The sequence below is a fragment of the Trachurus japonicus genome, unplaced genomic scaffold, assembly GCF_045865225.1.
Source record: "Trachurus japonicus isolate A0001 unplaced genomic scaffold, Traja_1.0 AP030723.1".
In the NCBI taxonomy this organism is placed as follows: domain Eukaryota; kingdom Metazoa; phylum Chordata; class Actinopteri; order Carangiformes; family Carangidae; genus Trachurus; species Trachurus japonicus.
This window is the reverse complement of record NW_028220856.1, coordinates 43579-58216: the sequence shown is the minus strand read 5'-3', so window position 1 is coordinate 58216 and position 14638 is coordinate 43579. Positions and strand designations below refer to the sequence as shown.

Below are 14638 nucleotides of genomic sequence, written 5' to 3'. Positions count from 1 at the left end.
GGGTCCTTTCTGAAGTCCACTATCATCTCCACTGTCTTCAGAGCGTTCAGCTCCAGGTTGTTCATGCTGCACCATGACACCAGAGGGTCCGTCTCGCTGCTGTAGGCCAACGAGCCAACTCGTCCCCATCAGAGATGAGGCAGATGAGGGTGGTGTCAGCAAATTTCAGGAGCTTGACAGACTGGTGTCCAGATGTGCAGCTGTTGGTGTACAGGGAGAACAGCAGAGGAGAAAGGACGCAGCCTTGGGGGGATCCAGTGCTGATGGTCTGGGTGTCAGAGTCATGCTTCCCCAGCCTCACAAACTGCCGTCTGTCTGTCAGGAAGTCCGTAATCCACCTGCACATGGAGTCAGGCACATTAAACTGGGAGAGCTTGTCACAGAGCAGAGCTGGGATGATCGTATTGAAGGCAGAGCTGAAGTCCACAAACAGTATCCTGGCGTAGGATCCTGGGGAGTCCAGGTGCTAGTGGAGGGCCATGTTTACAGCATCATCTACAGATCTGTTGGCTCTGTAGGTGAACTGTAATGTCCTTAAGGTGGGTCAAGACGAGGCACTCAAAAGTCTTCATGACCACAGAAGTCAGAGCAACGGGTCTGTAGTCATTAAGGCCTGTGAGCCTTGTCTTTTTGGGAACTGGAACAATGGCTGAGGCCTTGAAGCAAGCTGGCACATGACAGGTCTCCAGTGAGGTGTTAAAAATGTGTGTGAACACCGGAGACAGCTGATTGGCTCAGTGCTTCAGGGTGGAGGGGGAGACTTATACCCCTTTCCCACTGGCCAAAAAACCCGTTTAAACCCACAAACGCACCGACCCGCGTCAACCCGGGACGTCTGTCTGACTACCCATTTCTCCGACCATACATTTCTTTATTTTTGCGTCCATTAGTCCGACCTCCCATTTCTCTGACTTAAGTAGCCCTAACCCTCAACCTTACCCTAAACCTAACCTTAACACTGTAGAATGGGTAGTCGGAGAAATGAGCCGATGTATGCCCCCCCGTCGACCCGCGTCAAATGACTCGGCAAGCGATGCGGGTTAAAATCGCCTTCAATCGGCTCGGCTCTGATCGGCTTGCAGTGGGAACACCAGACCCGGCTCAACCCGCCAATTTATGTGATGACATTGGGCGTTACGTGATGCCACATCATCGCACCAGTCGCTTCTCACGTAGGCTACCAAAACAAAACTCTGCTTGCATTCAAGACTGGGATTTGAAGATCAAAGAACACTGACCAAAAAAGATTGAAAAAAAAGAAGCGACAGTCTGTTTAACTGACATGTTGTGCCGCGGACGTCCATCATAAGGCGGCCGCGGCAGACTCGCTGTCCTCCGTGGCGGGCGGCTGGGGCATGACACGGTGTTTCTCGCACTGCGAATGAAAGCGGGGCGACTGGTTTATGCGGGGGTTAGACAGACAGACCCGGCTCATTTTGGTCAATGGGAAAGAAGCCAAATGCCGATTGTTAGCGGGTCGACCCGCATTTAAAAAACCTGCGTCGACCCGCTGATGTTAGTAGGAAAACGGCTAGAGTTTGGGCCTGCAGCTTTGCACGGGTTCAGCCGTTTAAACAGTCTCTTCACCTCTCCTTCTTTGATTTGATTTGATTTCTATGATGGAGAGAGGTGTGAGAGGTGTGGGGGAGGGTGGCACTGGGGTGTGGGGCTGTGTAGGTGATCGAGGTGTGGAGGAGCTGTTGCTGATCGATGGCTGGTGGTTGGAGGTGTGGGGGATATCAGGTCTGTCCCATTGTCTTTCAAAGCGGCAGTAGAACTCGTTCAGGCTGTTGGCCAGGCGTAGGTCGTTGACAGAGGGACACTTGAAATACTGTACTGGCAGTATGCTCCACATTATTTGTGACAGAAGGAGCAAGCTCTTTAGTTGATTTTAATTGTGTAAAAAAAATATTTGTTTGTTCTTGTTATTGCATGAAAAGTAAAACACTCTAAAAACGTTGGCTATTTCATGTGTATGTTCTAATTTTTATCACATTTTCATTCACATATTCCTGAGGTGAGTCTGTTATTATTACAGTAGGGTCTTGATAAAAGGGAAAAACATCCTTGAAGTGATTTAGGCACTGAGTGGTCAACAAACAGCATAATACCGAACAAGCACTATACACAGTTTTCAAGTTTCCACTCTACCGGTCCACCTATTCAACACATGATAACCACCACTAAGCTACCTGTTTGCAATGGTTATCATGCCAAACTGTTCACTAGAGATGTCTACCAAGTCAAAAAAACAAACTAGAAATTGCCCACCCGTTCGATTGCGGGAGGCCAATTTTGGGGTCTTGGCTCATGGACTAAATACTGAATAAAATGAAAACGCTTGGCCGAATAACCGAATAATACCGAATACCGAAAGTGGTTATAAAGTTTTTAAATATATATTTTTTTAACTTAATTTTCAAAGAAAGTAAATGTTTATTGACTATTCTGACAGTTTTTGAATATTCCAGTTTTTTTTTTTTTAATATTCAGCCTTGCTTTTCGCTCATTCCACCGAAGGCCGAATGTAGCTTTTTTTGCAATATTCGGCCGAATATATTCGGTTACCGAATATTCGGTGCATCCCTAGCCTAAATGTTTGTTGTTGCCGCCGTCCCCAGGTTGTTTCTCCGTGTATGGGCGAGTGAGCGTCGGCCATGAGTGCGGAGCCGGACGCCCTGGCCGTGGTCAACCAGCTGAGGGACCTGGCCGCCGACCCCATGAACCGGCGGGCCATCGTCCAGGACCAGGGCTGTCTGCCCGGACTCATCCTGTTCCTAGACCACCCCAACCCCCAGGTGGTCTACTCCGCCCTGCTGGTGAGCCCCAACCCTAACCCCTAACCCCTAACCCCTAACCCTCAACCCCTAACCCCTAACCCCCAACCCCTAACCCCCAGGTGGTCTACTCCGCCCTGCTGGTGAGCCGCGTTAACCTCAACCCTATAGAGAGCCGAAGTGGAAGCAGGAAGTAACGGCCCCATGGGTCCTCAATTCGAAAAAAGTCTCCATGTAAATGAACGGGAGTCCAAGTTTTATTTCCTGATCCGTTTGAATTGCGCCATGAGAAAAAACTCTGTCCTCTACCTGTTTAAAACATCACGTTTCATGAAGAGAAATCAGCAGTTTGTTGTAAAACTATTGTAGAATAAAATTCAGAAGAGTCCGTAACCAGAAAGACAGAAAGAGTTGCGTAGGTGACGTCACCATGGCGACCACATGGCGTCCTTCCTTTCCCGTGTCAGTTGGTGACGTATTTTTTGTGGGACACAGATCTGTAGTCCTAGAGCGTCTTCACACTAAATACATTCTTCTGTTGCCGTTTTATGATAAACTGCTGGTTTCTCTTCATGAAACGTGATGTTTTAAACAGGTAGAGGACAGAGTTTATTCTCATGGCGCAATTCAATCAGATCACGAAATAAAACTTTGACTCCCGTTCACTCACATGGAGACTTTTTTCGAATTGAGGACCCATGGGGCTGCTTCCGCTTCGGCTCTCTATAACCTCTGTAAGCACTTTGAGACTTGTTCTTCAGGTGAAAAGCGCTCTATAAATACTATTTATTATTAACCCTCCTGTTGTCCACCTGGGGCCAGGAAGGAAGGAAGGAAGGAAGGAAGGAAGGAAAGAAAGAAAGAAAGAAGTAAGTAAAATGAAAGAGAAAGGGATAGAAAAAAAGAAGGAAGGAAGGAAGGACAAAGGAAAAGTAGGAAGGAAGGAAGGAAGGAAGGAAGGAAGGAAGGACAAAGGGAAGGAAGGAAGGAAGGAAGGAAGGAAAGAAAGAAAGAAAGAGGGAAGGAAGGACAAAGGAAAAGTAGGAAGGAAGGAAGGAAGGAAGGAAGGAAGGAAGGACAAAGGGAAGGAAGGAAGGAAGGAAAGAAAGAAAGAAAGAAAGAAAGAAAGAAAGAAAGAAAGAAAGAAAGAAAGAAAGAAAGAAAGAGGGAAGGAAGGACAAAGGAAAAGTAGGAAGGAAGGAAGGCAGGAAGGAAGGAAGGAAGGATTGTGGAAATAAGGAAGGGAGAAAGGAAGGAAGGAAAGAAGGAAGGATGGAGGAAGGGAACAGATTGGGTAACTGTGATTGGTTGACCCGACAGGCGATCCGGTATCTGGCGGAATGCCGAGCCAACCGGGAGAAGCTGAAGGGCGAGCTGGGAATGCTGCTGAGCCTCCAGACCGTGGTGCAGAAGTGAGTGTTTGGTTTTCTTTCTTGCTTTAAAAATTCTTTTTATTGAGTTTTCCTCGAATGCATTTTAACAGCAAATGTCAAGGCACAAGGGATTCACTTCAACATTTAAAAAATAAATAAATAAAATTAATACATTTGTAAATATCAAAGTAAAAACAATGCCAAGATCGTACAGAATCAAATCATACCAAAACAATGCAAGTTAAATAAAATAACCATATGAAAGAATGGTGAGTGTTTGGTTTTCACCTCGACTCCTTTCACACGTTGTCATGGCGATTTTCAGTGAAGTGAAGGAGTTGATCAGCTGATCGATCAGTCAGTCTGTTTCTCAGAGCGACGACGCTTTATAAAACACCACAACACTTCCTGCACCAGGCTGTTAAAGGGATAGTTCAACATTTAGTCAAATCGGCCCATTGCCATAACCCCTATAGTCATAGCAGTAGGTCCGTTACCTTTAATTGTCGGTGCAAGCTGTTTTTAGAACGGCGGAGCAGAGCCGTGAGCTGCTCAGAGCTACGCTACGGAGGCTCATTATGGGATTTCTTGGTTTCCCTCATCAAACTCATCAAATACACAATCCAACAACTCCACAACGCTCTGGTGGACAAGTTGTGAGCTGCACATTCACCACGCTATGAGATAATAACACAACGTTACCACACAGAGTTGTTGTAGAGGGAAATTCATGCAAAACCACTGATGCACGTTGCCTTCAGGGACAGTTTTTCATCAACAGTCTCTGTATTTACCTCTAAAACAACTCTGTGTGGTAACGTTGTGTTATTATCTCATAGCGTGGTGAATGTGCAGCTCACAACTTGTCCACGAAAGCGTTTTGGAGTATTGGCATTTTGTATTTGATGAGTTTGATGAGGGAAACCAAGAAATCCCATAATGAGCCTCCGTAGCGTAGCTCTGAGCAGCTCACGGCTCTGCTCCGCCGTTCTAAAAACAGCTTGCACCGACAATTAAAGGTAACGAACCTACTGCTGTGACTATAGGGATTATGGCAATGGGCCAATTTGACTAAATGTTGAACTATCCCTTTAACATTTAAACTTGGAAGTCTGTGGGGACTGACTCACTGTTGGAGACTCACTCTAGTGGTCAGGAGAGGAACTGCAGGTTTGTGAGCTCAGTCAAAATCCAGAAATAACAAAGTCAGAAACACATAGATTTAAAGGTTAAAGGGACAACCAGGAGTTTTGTAGAAGTGAAGTGTTTTCTCACTACATTTATGAGCCTCCGCACCGTGAAATTCTTTGACCGGTGCAAGACAGACTCATGTTTTCATTCATCAAGAATTAAAGTCAGAGGTTGGAAGACGATCACATACCGTCGTAGTTCCCACCATAAACGGAGATTCTGCGGCGTTATTCTCATGACTCGCCACGAAACCGAAAGTAAAGAAACGCTGGTCGGCTCGCCCAGCATTTCCACCACCACTAATAATAACAAAATAACCATAGAGACAAAACCATAGATTTATCTAAAATGGACCATTAACAAGTGGTAACGGAGATTCATCCACATTAATATCAGACTTTTTTATCGTCGTGGAATTTTTCGTTCTGCCGATGGAGAAACTCCTGGTTGTCCCTTTAAAGGTGCATTCAGGTAATTATTAAATAATACTAAGAGGTAGCAGATGAATGTTAACAAGGCAACTATAATATAAAGACAAATGTATCAGGGTGCTGACTAGCCTCGTTAACCAGCCGCTCCCGGAAATGCATTTCATTTCATTTCTGAGGGAGAGTCTGGCCTCATCCCCCCTGTCAGCGTTTGGGGTGGGCGGGAGCTGGGCGGGAGTAGTAGCGTTGACAGACAACCCCATTCAGCCAATCAGCAAGTTGCTGTAGTGACGGGGCGTTGCACCAGTCGGTCCCTGATTGGCCAACGTGCTGTGTCAATAGTTGCGTTTCCATCCACCTTTTTTTATTCACATTTTCAAAAATTGCGAATAAATACTTTGATGGAAACGCCAGAAATTCTAAAAAAAAAAAGGCAGTAAATGCGCATAAAAGTTTTACGCTTGGGGGGGGTTTGTCAGCGTATCGATTAAAGGAAAATGCGTCTTTTTGTTATGGAAACAGATTATGCGAATTGAGCCAGAGTCGCTGGGTGAAGTGCTGCTGGACTTCACCCAGCGACGTTCAAACAAATGGAGAACGACGCCCCGGTCTCCCAGCTCTCGTCTCTGCACCGCAACACAAACGGTCATAAATTCACTTTTGCTTTTTGCGCATTTTCACAAAATCCGCTCTTAAATTCGATACATTTGGATGGAAACCCAGCTTATCACAGCGGCGACGCTGATTGGCTCGGCCTTCTGAGGGTTTCAGGCCAAACGCTTACAACGGGGATGAGGCCAGACTCTCCCTCAGAAATGAGATGAAATGCGTTTAGAGCGGCTGGTTTACGAGGCCAGCTGCTGACGTCCAGTAGCTGTACGTATCCTGAGTCAAACCAGTGACCCTGAACTCCCCGTGTGGTCCAGGTCCACCACGCCCGGGGAGACGAAGCTGCTGGCGTCGGAGATCTACGAGCTGCTGCAGGCGGCCAGCGGCGCCGACGGCAACGAGCCGGCCGACGAGGCCGTCGGCGGCCGCCGCAAAGCCCAGTTCTTCCTGGGCTCCAGCAACAAGAGAGCCAAGACCGTCGTGCTGCACATCGACGGCCTGGACGACTCGGTCAGTTCATCCATTCATTCATTCATTCATTCATTCATTCATTCCAGGGCTCCAGACTAACTGTTTTGACTAGGAGCACAGTGGCCCCTAACTTAAAATTTTAGGAGCGCAAGCAGAAAATTTAGGGGCGCACACCGAAATCAACTTTTTTTTAATGATTTTAACACGTTTTTAAATTATTTATTATTATTTTTCTTTTAGTAAAGCACTGCTAGTAGGAGCTGGTGAGAAACGATATTTCGTTTCAGCTGATGTATCCTGTACATTTGTGTGAAATGACAATAAAGTGTCTGAAGTCTGAAGTCTGAAGACTTGCAAAGTCAATTTTTGCACGGACTCCTTGGCATCAAACTCGTCGAGACCCCCCCCCCCCACGGCCAAAAAAAAGGAAAAAGATCAAGAATCAATCAATAATCATTTCCGTATGGGAGCCTAGTCTGTGCAGCGCGTTCTGCAGCGCAAGTCAACCTGCTTCGTTGCCTTGTGACGATTTGAGTACCGCTGCTGACCGCCAGAATATTATGGGATAAGCCGGTGCATATTCTCATTTGTCCAGGTCATAGTATTTCAAAGGAGGTTAAATCGAAATTGAAATTCATCCCTTCCCAGGAGATTCAACAATCTAGCCTCAAAGAACAACCACTGTTCACTGACTGTCCTTATAACACAATAGGGCACTAACGAAGTCGAAACCAACCTTCCATCAAAGGCAGTCATTTAAACGACTGTCGTTGGCACTTGGAGCACAAAAGGGAACCAGTGACATCATCACCCTTGTGAACGGCCACACAAGAGGTTAAATAGTGAGTCTCCACACCAGATAGTTGGACCAGTCCCAGCCTGGTCAGATGCTACATGAACTGATGAAGGTGAAACGTCTTCCTATAGACAAATAACTAAGTTCAGTTGCTTTCTTTTTTTTTCTTTCTGATTTAACTTCCTTTGAAATACTATGACCTGGACAAATGAGAATATGCACAGGTTTAAAGCAGGATGAATAGCAACTCCCTTCAGCTGAACAGCAATAAAACGGAAGCACTCCTCATTGGTACCCCACATCAGGTTTTAACTCCTCACCCATATCCCAACTTACCTTTGATGGACAGATCATTCCTCTCTCTTCCTCAGCAACAAACCTGGGAGTTCGGGTGACCCCCACCTGACCTTCAACGTCCATATAAAACACCTGTGCAAAACCTCATTCCACCATCTCCGCAATATTTCAAAACGCCGTCCCACTCTATCCCTCCCAGCAGCAGAACAACTGGTCCATGCTTTCATCTCCTCAAGGCTGGACTACTGCAACGGGCTCTTCATATATCGGGATACCTGGCAAAACCATCCAGAAGCTGCAGTAAATCCAGAACAGCGAGAACTGCCAGGGTCTTGATGAGAGCCGTAAACACGAGCACATCACCCCCATCCTTAAAGGGGACATATTATGCAAAACTCACTTTTTCATAGCTTTAGTGTGTATTTGCGTATCCAGAGTGCCTCCTCTCCCCTTAAACGTCAGTTTTGACAACAAACAACAAAAATTTACTCGCATTGTATCAAATTTTAGTCGCAAAATGCGACCATTTAGTGGCAGTCTGGAGCCCTGCTTCATCTGTCAGTGAGTGGGCGTGTCCTGTGTGATGTGGTTCAACAGCCTGGTTGCCTGTCGCACATGCAGAAGCACGTCATTACTTTTCAAATGGCGGCGGTTGATTTCAGCAGCAACGGAGCCGTAAAAACACTCCAGACAACACAACAACTATAAAACACAACTTAAAGGGATAGTTCAACATTTAGTCAAATTGTTCCCATTGCCATAATCCCTATAGTCATAGCAGTAGGTTAGTTTTTACCTTTAATTATCGGTGCAAGCTGATTTTAGAACGGCGAAGCAGAGCCGCGAGCTGCTCAGAGCTACACTACGGAGGCTCATTATGGGATTTCTTGGTTTCCCCTCATCATCAAACTCATCAAATACACGATCCAACAACTCCACAACGCTCTGGTGGACAAGTTGTGAGCTGCACATTCACCACGCTATGAGATAATAACACAACGTTACCACACAGAGTTGTTTTAGAGGGAAATTCATGCAAAACCACTGATGCGTGTTGCCTTCAGGGACAGTTTTTCATCAACAGTCTGTATTTCCCTCTAAAACAACTCTGTCTGGTAAAGAAGCAAGTCTACAAAAGTAACGCAATTCCAGTAATGTATTACTATTTGGTTGAGGGTTAAAGTGTGTGTGTGTGTGTGTTCCTGCTCAGAGCCGGAGGAGTCTGTGTGAGGAGGCTCTGCTGAAGATCAGAGGAGTCATCAGCTTCACCTTCCAGATGGCCGTCAAGAGGTGCATCGTCCGCATCCGCTCGGACCTGAAGGCCGAGGTGAGACTCTCCATCTGCTCCTCATCAGACCAGCTCAGGGCTGGAGCTCAGTCAGCAGATGAATGGATGAATTTATTTATTTAAAACAGAGACAATGCACAAAAAACATTAATCTTGTAAAACAAGAAGAGATGCTTTGAGCCAGGTTGTTATAGCAACAACTGCTCATTCCCGCCTGTCGTCCCTGGGCAGGTAAAGTGGGAACAGATACAATATTAAGATTAATTGAAATAGGACATAAGTGACATAATAACCATAATATTTTAAAAAAAATTGACAGAATGCACTAATAAAAGCAGGGAAACAGGAGCCAAATCATAAAGTGCACAATAGGGACTAACAGCACATACACTCTCTCTCACTCTCATCACACATTCAAACACAAACACACATACAACACACAGATAACAATCATCCTCCTCTAATAACCACACTCACAGACACATACACACACTCACATAATACTCAACAATGTGTGCAAACTTGCTTATGATGAAGAACAACAGCTCCACGGACCCTGGTGGAAGTTTTCTTTGTTTATTTTCACATATCAAAAGTTAAAAAAGTTATAACATATAAAATCCAAGACAATGTGAAGGTGGAAATGCCAAAAAAAAACCCTCCAGGGGCTTGTAGGGCGGCATTCTCCGACTACAGGAAGGCAGGAAGGACAAAGAAAAAGTAGGAAGGAAGGAAGGACAAAGGGAAAGATGGAAGGAAAGAAAGAAGGGAAAAAGGAAGAGAAGATAGATGGAGGGAGGGGACTGATTAGGTCAAGAAGGAAGGAAGGACGGGAGGGAGGGAGGGAAAAAGGATTGTGGAAAGAAGGAAGGGGGAAAAGGAAGGACAGAAAGATGGAGGGGAGGGAACAGATTCGTTCAAGGAAGGAAGAAGGGAAAGAAGGGAGGAAAGAAGGAAGGGGAAAGGAAGGAAAGAAAGATGGAGGGTCAATTGGATCAAAAGAGGAAAGAAGAAGTCAAGACGAAGGGAAGGAAGGAAGGACATAGGGAAAGAGGGGAGGAAGGAAGGAAAGAAAGAAAGATGGAGGGTCAATTGGATCAAAAGAGGAAGGAAGAAGAAGTCAAGACGAAGGGGAGGAAGGAAGGAAGGAAGGAAGGAAGGAGGGAAGGAAGGAAGGATGGAGGAAGGGAACAAATTGAAAGACAACAGCAGGTTAACCTTAGTTCGTTGATGGCTTGTAGCGTGGCGTTCTCCAACTACAGCTCTAAGCTAATGAGCATAGCTACATCTGTGAGGTACAAAAATCTTTCATACATAATAAATACAAACATGGTTTAACATGATTTAACATTGTACAATACAATACAAAAGCTTGATAAACATATGATAAAAATATAAAGTAATCCCAGTTTAGACAGGCAGACCATGTGGAAAGTACTGGCTGGTTAACAGGAGAGACTTTAGAGCTCTGAGTCCTAAATTGTTGTAAAGATAAATTAAAAAAAAAGTACAGGTAATAAATTCCATATTCTTGGCCCACGATAAAGTAACAGAACTGTGATTGGGAGGTACAACAATATTGGGTTCTAAGGTGACAAGAGTTACGTGTGGAACAGGTGTGAAATTGATAGTTATATGCAAATATAGAATGAAAAGATAATGGGAGGATTTTTTTTAGGGAACCATAAACAAATAAACCAATCTGAAGATGAAACAGTAGAAACAGAGGATGCTCCGGTTGCCGTGACGTCTCCAGGGCTTTTTACTGGACTAGTTGTGTTTGACTCTTTGATCCTCAGTAAATGTTTGTTTGTTTGTTTAGTGTGTTTATTTCGGTCTTATAAAAACAAATACAATAGACAAATATAAAGGTATACACTGCAAAAACTCAAAATCTTCCCAAGAATATTTGTCTTATTTCTTGTCCAAATGTCTCATTTCTAGACAAATAATCACTTTCCACTTAAAATAAGACTCATCACCTAAAAATGAACTTGTTTTTAGATCATTTTCACTTGTTTCAAACTAATTCTCACTTGAAATAAGTAGAAAAATCTGCCAGTGAAAGTAAGTTTTTTGTGCTTGTGATAAGAAAGAAAAACTTGCTCCACTATCAGATTTTTTCTACTTATTTCAATTATAAATTAGTTTGAAACAAGTTGAAATTATCTGGAAACTTAGGAACTTAGGAAACTAAAATTAGATTTTTAGGTGATGTGTTTTATTTTAAGTATAATGAGATTTATTTTGACTAGAAATGACATTTTGACTTGAAATAAGACGAATATTATTGGTAAGATATTAGATAATTTTTGCAGTGTAAATACAAAGCAAAACAAAACAAATCAGAACAAAAACACAACAAGCAATACAATTTACTTTGACCTAAAAGGTGTAAGAGGCTGAAGCATCATCTTATTTTGCCTTTACCCTTCTTAAATTAACATTTTCCGTTCACTCAATTAAAAAATGTTTTACAGAACAACAAAAAAAAAACCTGCATATTCTACATACAGCAGTTTATAAGCACACTGGTATTTATAAATCTGTTTTATATTTATTAATAATATTATTTTTGAATAACTTTTTGAATCTATTAAGTGTGTTGCACAGTTTGATTTCTAATTCTAGATTATTCCATTGATTGACTCCTGTAATTGATTAATACATCTTTGTTTCACATTGGTCGTACTTTTGCTTTTATATACAGTATACAGTCCCTCTTAGTTCATATCTACTGGTTCCAGTCTGAAACTTCCTCTAGACACCGTCTGGAAGCAGATTATTATTTACTTTATACATCATGTGAGCAGTTTTATAGTCCACCAGATCATTAAATTAAAATGTTTTGTCTCTTCAGGCTCTGGCGTCGGCGATCGCCTCCACTGAGGTGATGAAGGCTCAGCAGGTGGTGAAGGCAGAAAACGGAGATGAGGTCAGTGTGACAGAAGCTCCAGCAGGGGGCAGCAGAGTCACAGTGATGCAGAGCTGCAGAGCTGTAGACCCATCCCATCTCAGCTCTGGACCCTGGGCCCAGTTGTTCAAAAGGTGTGATCTGGATAAAAATGATCCGGATTTTGAAATCCCTTTTTTTTCTATCCAGGATCACGTAATCTGTTTTACTTTTATCCCAGTTGTTCAACGCAAAGTTGGATTGGATCAGTCTGATCCAAATCCAAATTTTCAAGATTACCAAATCCGGATAATGATGCTCTAGAAGGGACTGTGCATCACACTGAAGGCTGATTGGTCTGTTAACAACAGGTAGAACAGCAGCATGAGGTCTCTCAAAGTGTGTTTATATGAAAACAGAGTGTATGCATTGTTTTCTGTGCTCTTTGTTGTTTCTTCAGTGTCTTTTAAACAGCCAGACTCCATCTGGTTGGGCTGGTAAAATACACTGAAAAAAGTGTTGTGTTTCAAATTCAAACTTCAAATTCATTAAATTCAGTTTGGGGGAAAGTTTTTCAGTTGTAGAATATTCAAAAGTTGACTTTATTTACTAATCACTGTTGTGGTTTAAAATTAAGTGCAAAATAAAAATCAATAAATGTATATTTACTACATTATGAATATTTAGTTTATTTGACCAGTTTGAATTTAATTTAAATCACATTTTGTTCCTGAATCCACCCAACTGCTGGGATCAGAATAATCCTGATTTTTTGGATCAAAGTTTTCCCGTTTTTGGTTTTGAACAACCCATTTTCAAGATTTGATCCAATCCATTATCCAAAATCCGATCGGATTACCTTTGAACAACTGGACCCAGGAGACCAGCTCCGTCCATCAGACCAGACTGAGGCTCAGTGATGTGGAGATCAGAGTCAAGTTCACTGTGTACAAAAATGTACTTTTGTGGGAATTTTTGGGGGATTTGTTGATACATACTATACATTTTTGGAATCTGCAGACCTTCTAGTTTTAATTTACCTTTGTCAATGTTTATATAATTCTATGCAGACATTTAAAGTGTTTTTTCCCAGGACTTCTGACATGGAATTAAAGTAACAATTTCCTTTTCCACTTCTTGAGGGCGCCACAGCTTGATTATTTTATTTCATTTCATTTCATTTATTGTTTATTTGTCGAGGACAGTGCACATTAATGAACAATTTAACGCCGTGGCGTCCTGTAAGTGTGCCTGATTTAGCTCAAAGCTAGTTTCCGTCCGTAGAGCCCATTATGAGCCAAATTCTAAGAAAACATAGGTTTGGCATGTTTAATTGAGTTTCTAGGTTGTTTAGAGGCCAAGATAACTGAAATCCTGTATATTATGGCGCCCATTTTGAAATTCCTAAAATGGCAGCCATACAGGTGTCTTGTGTAAGTGGCAACATTGGTTTTTGGATTCCCCAAGGTCTGCAGATTCCAAAAATGTATAGGTCAACAAATCCCCCCCAAAACTCCAACAACAGTACACAGTGAACCTGACCAAGACGTTTGATCCCATTTTGTAAAACAAGAAGTTCTGGTTTCAGACTGAGTTCTCCTCCTGTCTGTGTCTCCAGATCCTGATCCCGCTCTGGGAGGACGGCTCCGTGGCGGTGCAGCGGAACGTGGACCTTCCCGACTACCTCCCGGAGGACGAGAGTCCGTCTCAGGAGCCGGACAAGGCGGTGAGCCGGGTGGGAACCGGCCAGGACGGGAGCAGCTGGCTCGGAGCCGCCACCAACTTCCTGTCGCGATCCTTCTACTGGTGACCCCCCCTCCTCCTGTAACCCCCCACCGACCCCCACGTCCTCTCAGAACCAAAACCACCAGCTGCCAAATAATCCTGGAGCTGCCAGAGACTGGACCGGAACATCTGCCGGAGCAGCAGCAGCCGCCCTGAACAAGAACATCTGGACGGTGGCTGTGAAGTTTCTGTGGCGTCTCTCGGGTCCACGCGTCACAAACCAAACGGTCCGAGTGGACAGGAAGTGTCCTGACTCCTCCTTTTCCTTAACGGAGCAGAAGACTGAGTGAGGTGTGAGGGGGCGAGAGGTCAGAGGTCATTCAGCGGTGCCTTCAGTCTGAGGCTGAGGCTCAGACCACAACAGCTGGTCCAGATGTTTGGACGGGTGATCCGATCCGTACCCGGAACACCATCCGTTCCAGACGCTTCTGCACACGCACATGCGCACTTCCCCCCTTCTTTTAGTTTACGGCGACACCGCGGATATGCATGAAAACAGAGACGTTCTATGAGGAAAAACACAAGCACGTCACAACTAATTTAAATTAATTTATTAAATTAAATGTAATGTGACCGATCAGTTAATGTAAAACATGTATTTATTGATGTAAATGTGGTGATTTCTGCACATACAGACAGCAGCAAGTCAGCACTGCTCCTCTGACCAGCTCACACCTGAAGCTTCACTTTTCACTTACACAAACTAATCAATGAGACCATGAATTAATCT

General features: G+C 43.8%; 1 protein-coding gene across 1 annotated transcript; it reads left to right on the top strand.

Annotated features, from left to right (window-relative positions):
* Nucleotides 1-2628: 2628 nt before the first annotated feature.
* Nucleotides 2629-13948, top strand: LOC146960094 (armadillo repeat-containing protein 1-like). Its single transcript, XM_085772622.1, has 6 exons — nt 2629-2819; nt 4098-4189; nt 6696-6888; nt 9153-9269; nt 12091-12165; nt 13742-13948. Exons 1-6 carry the CDS (start codon nt 2658-2660, stop codon nt 13931-13933), a joined length of 831 nt encoding a protein of 276 aa, XP_085628748.1. The 5' UTR covers nt 2629-2657; the 3' UTR covers nt 13934-13948.
* Nucleotides 13949-14638: the final 690 nt, after the last annotated feature.

Coding starts and splice junctions, on each gene's coding strand:
- LOC146960094 (XM_085772622.1), top strand. CDS start 2,658: ATGAGTGCGGAGCCGGACGCCCTGGCCGTGGTCAACCAGCTGAGGGAC. Junction 4,190..6,695: donor CTCCAGACCGTGGTGCAGAA/GTGAGTGTTTGG, acceptor CGTGTGGTCCAG/GTCCACCACGCCCGGGGAGA. Junction 12,166..13,741: donor AGGCAGAAAACGGAGATGAG/GTCAGTGTGACA, acceptor CTGTGTCTCCAG/ATCCTGATCCCGCTCTGGGA.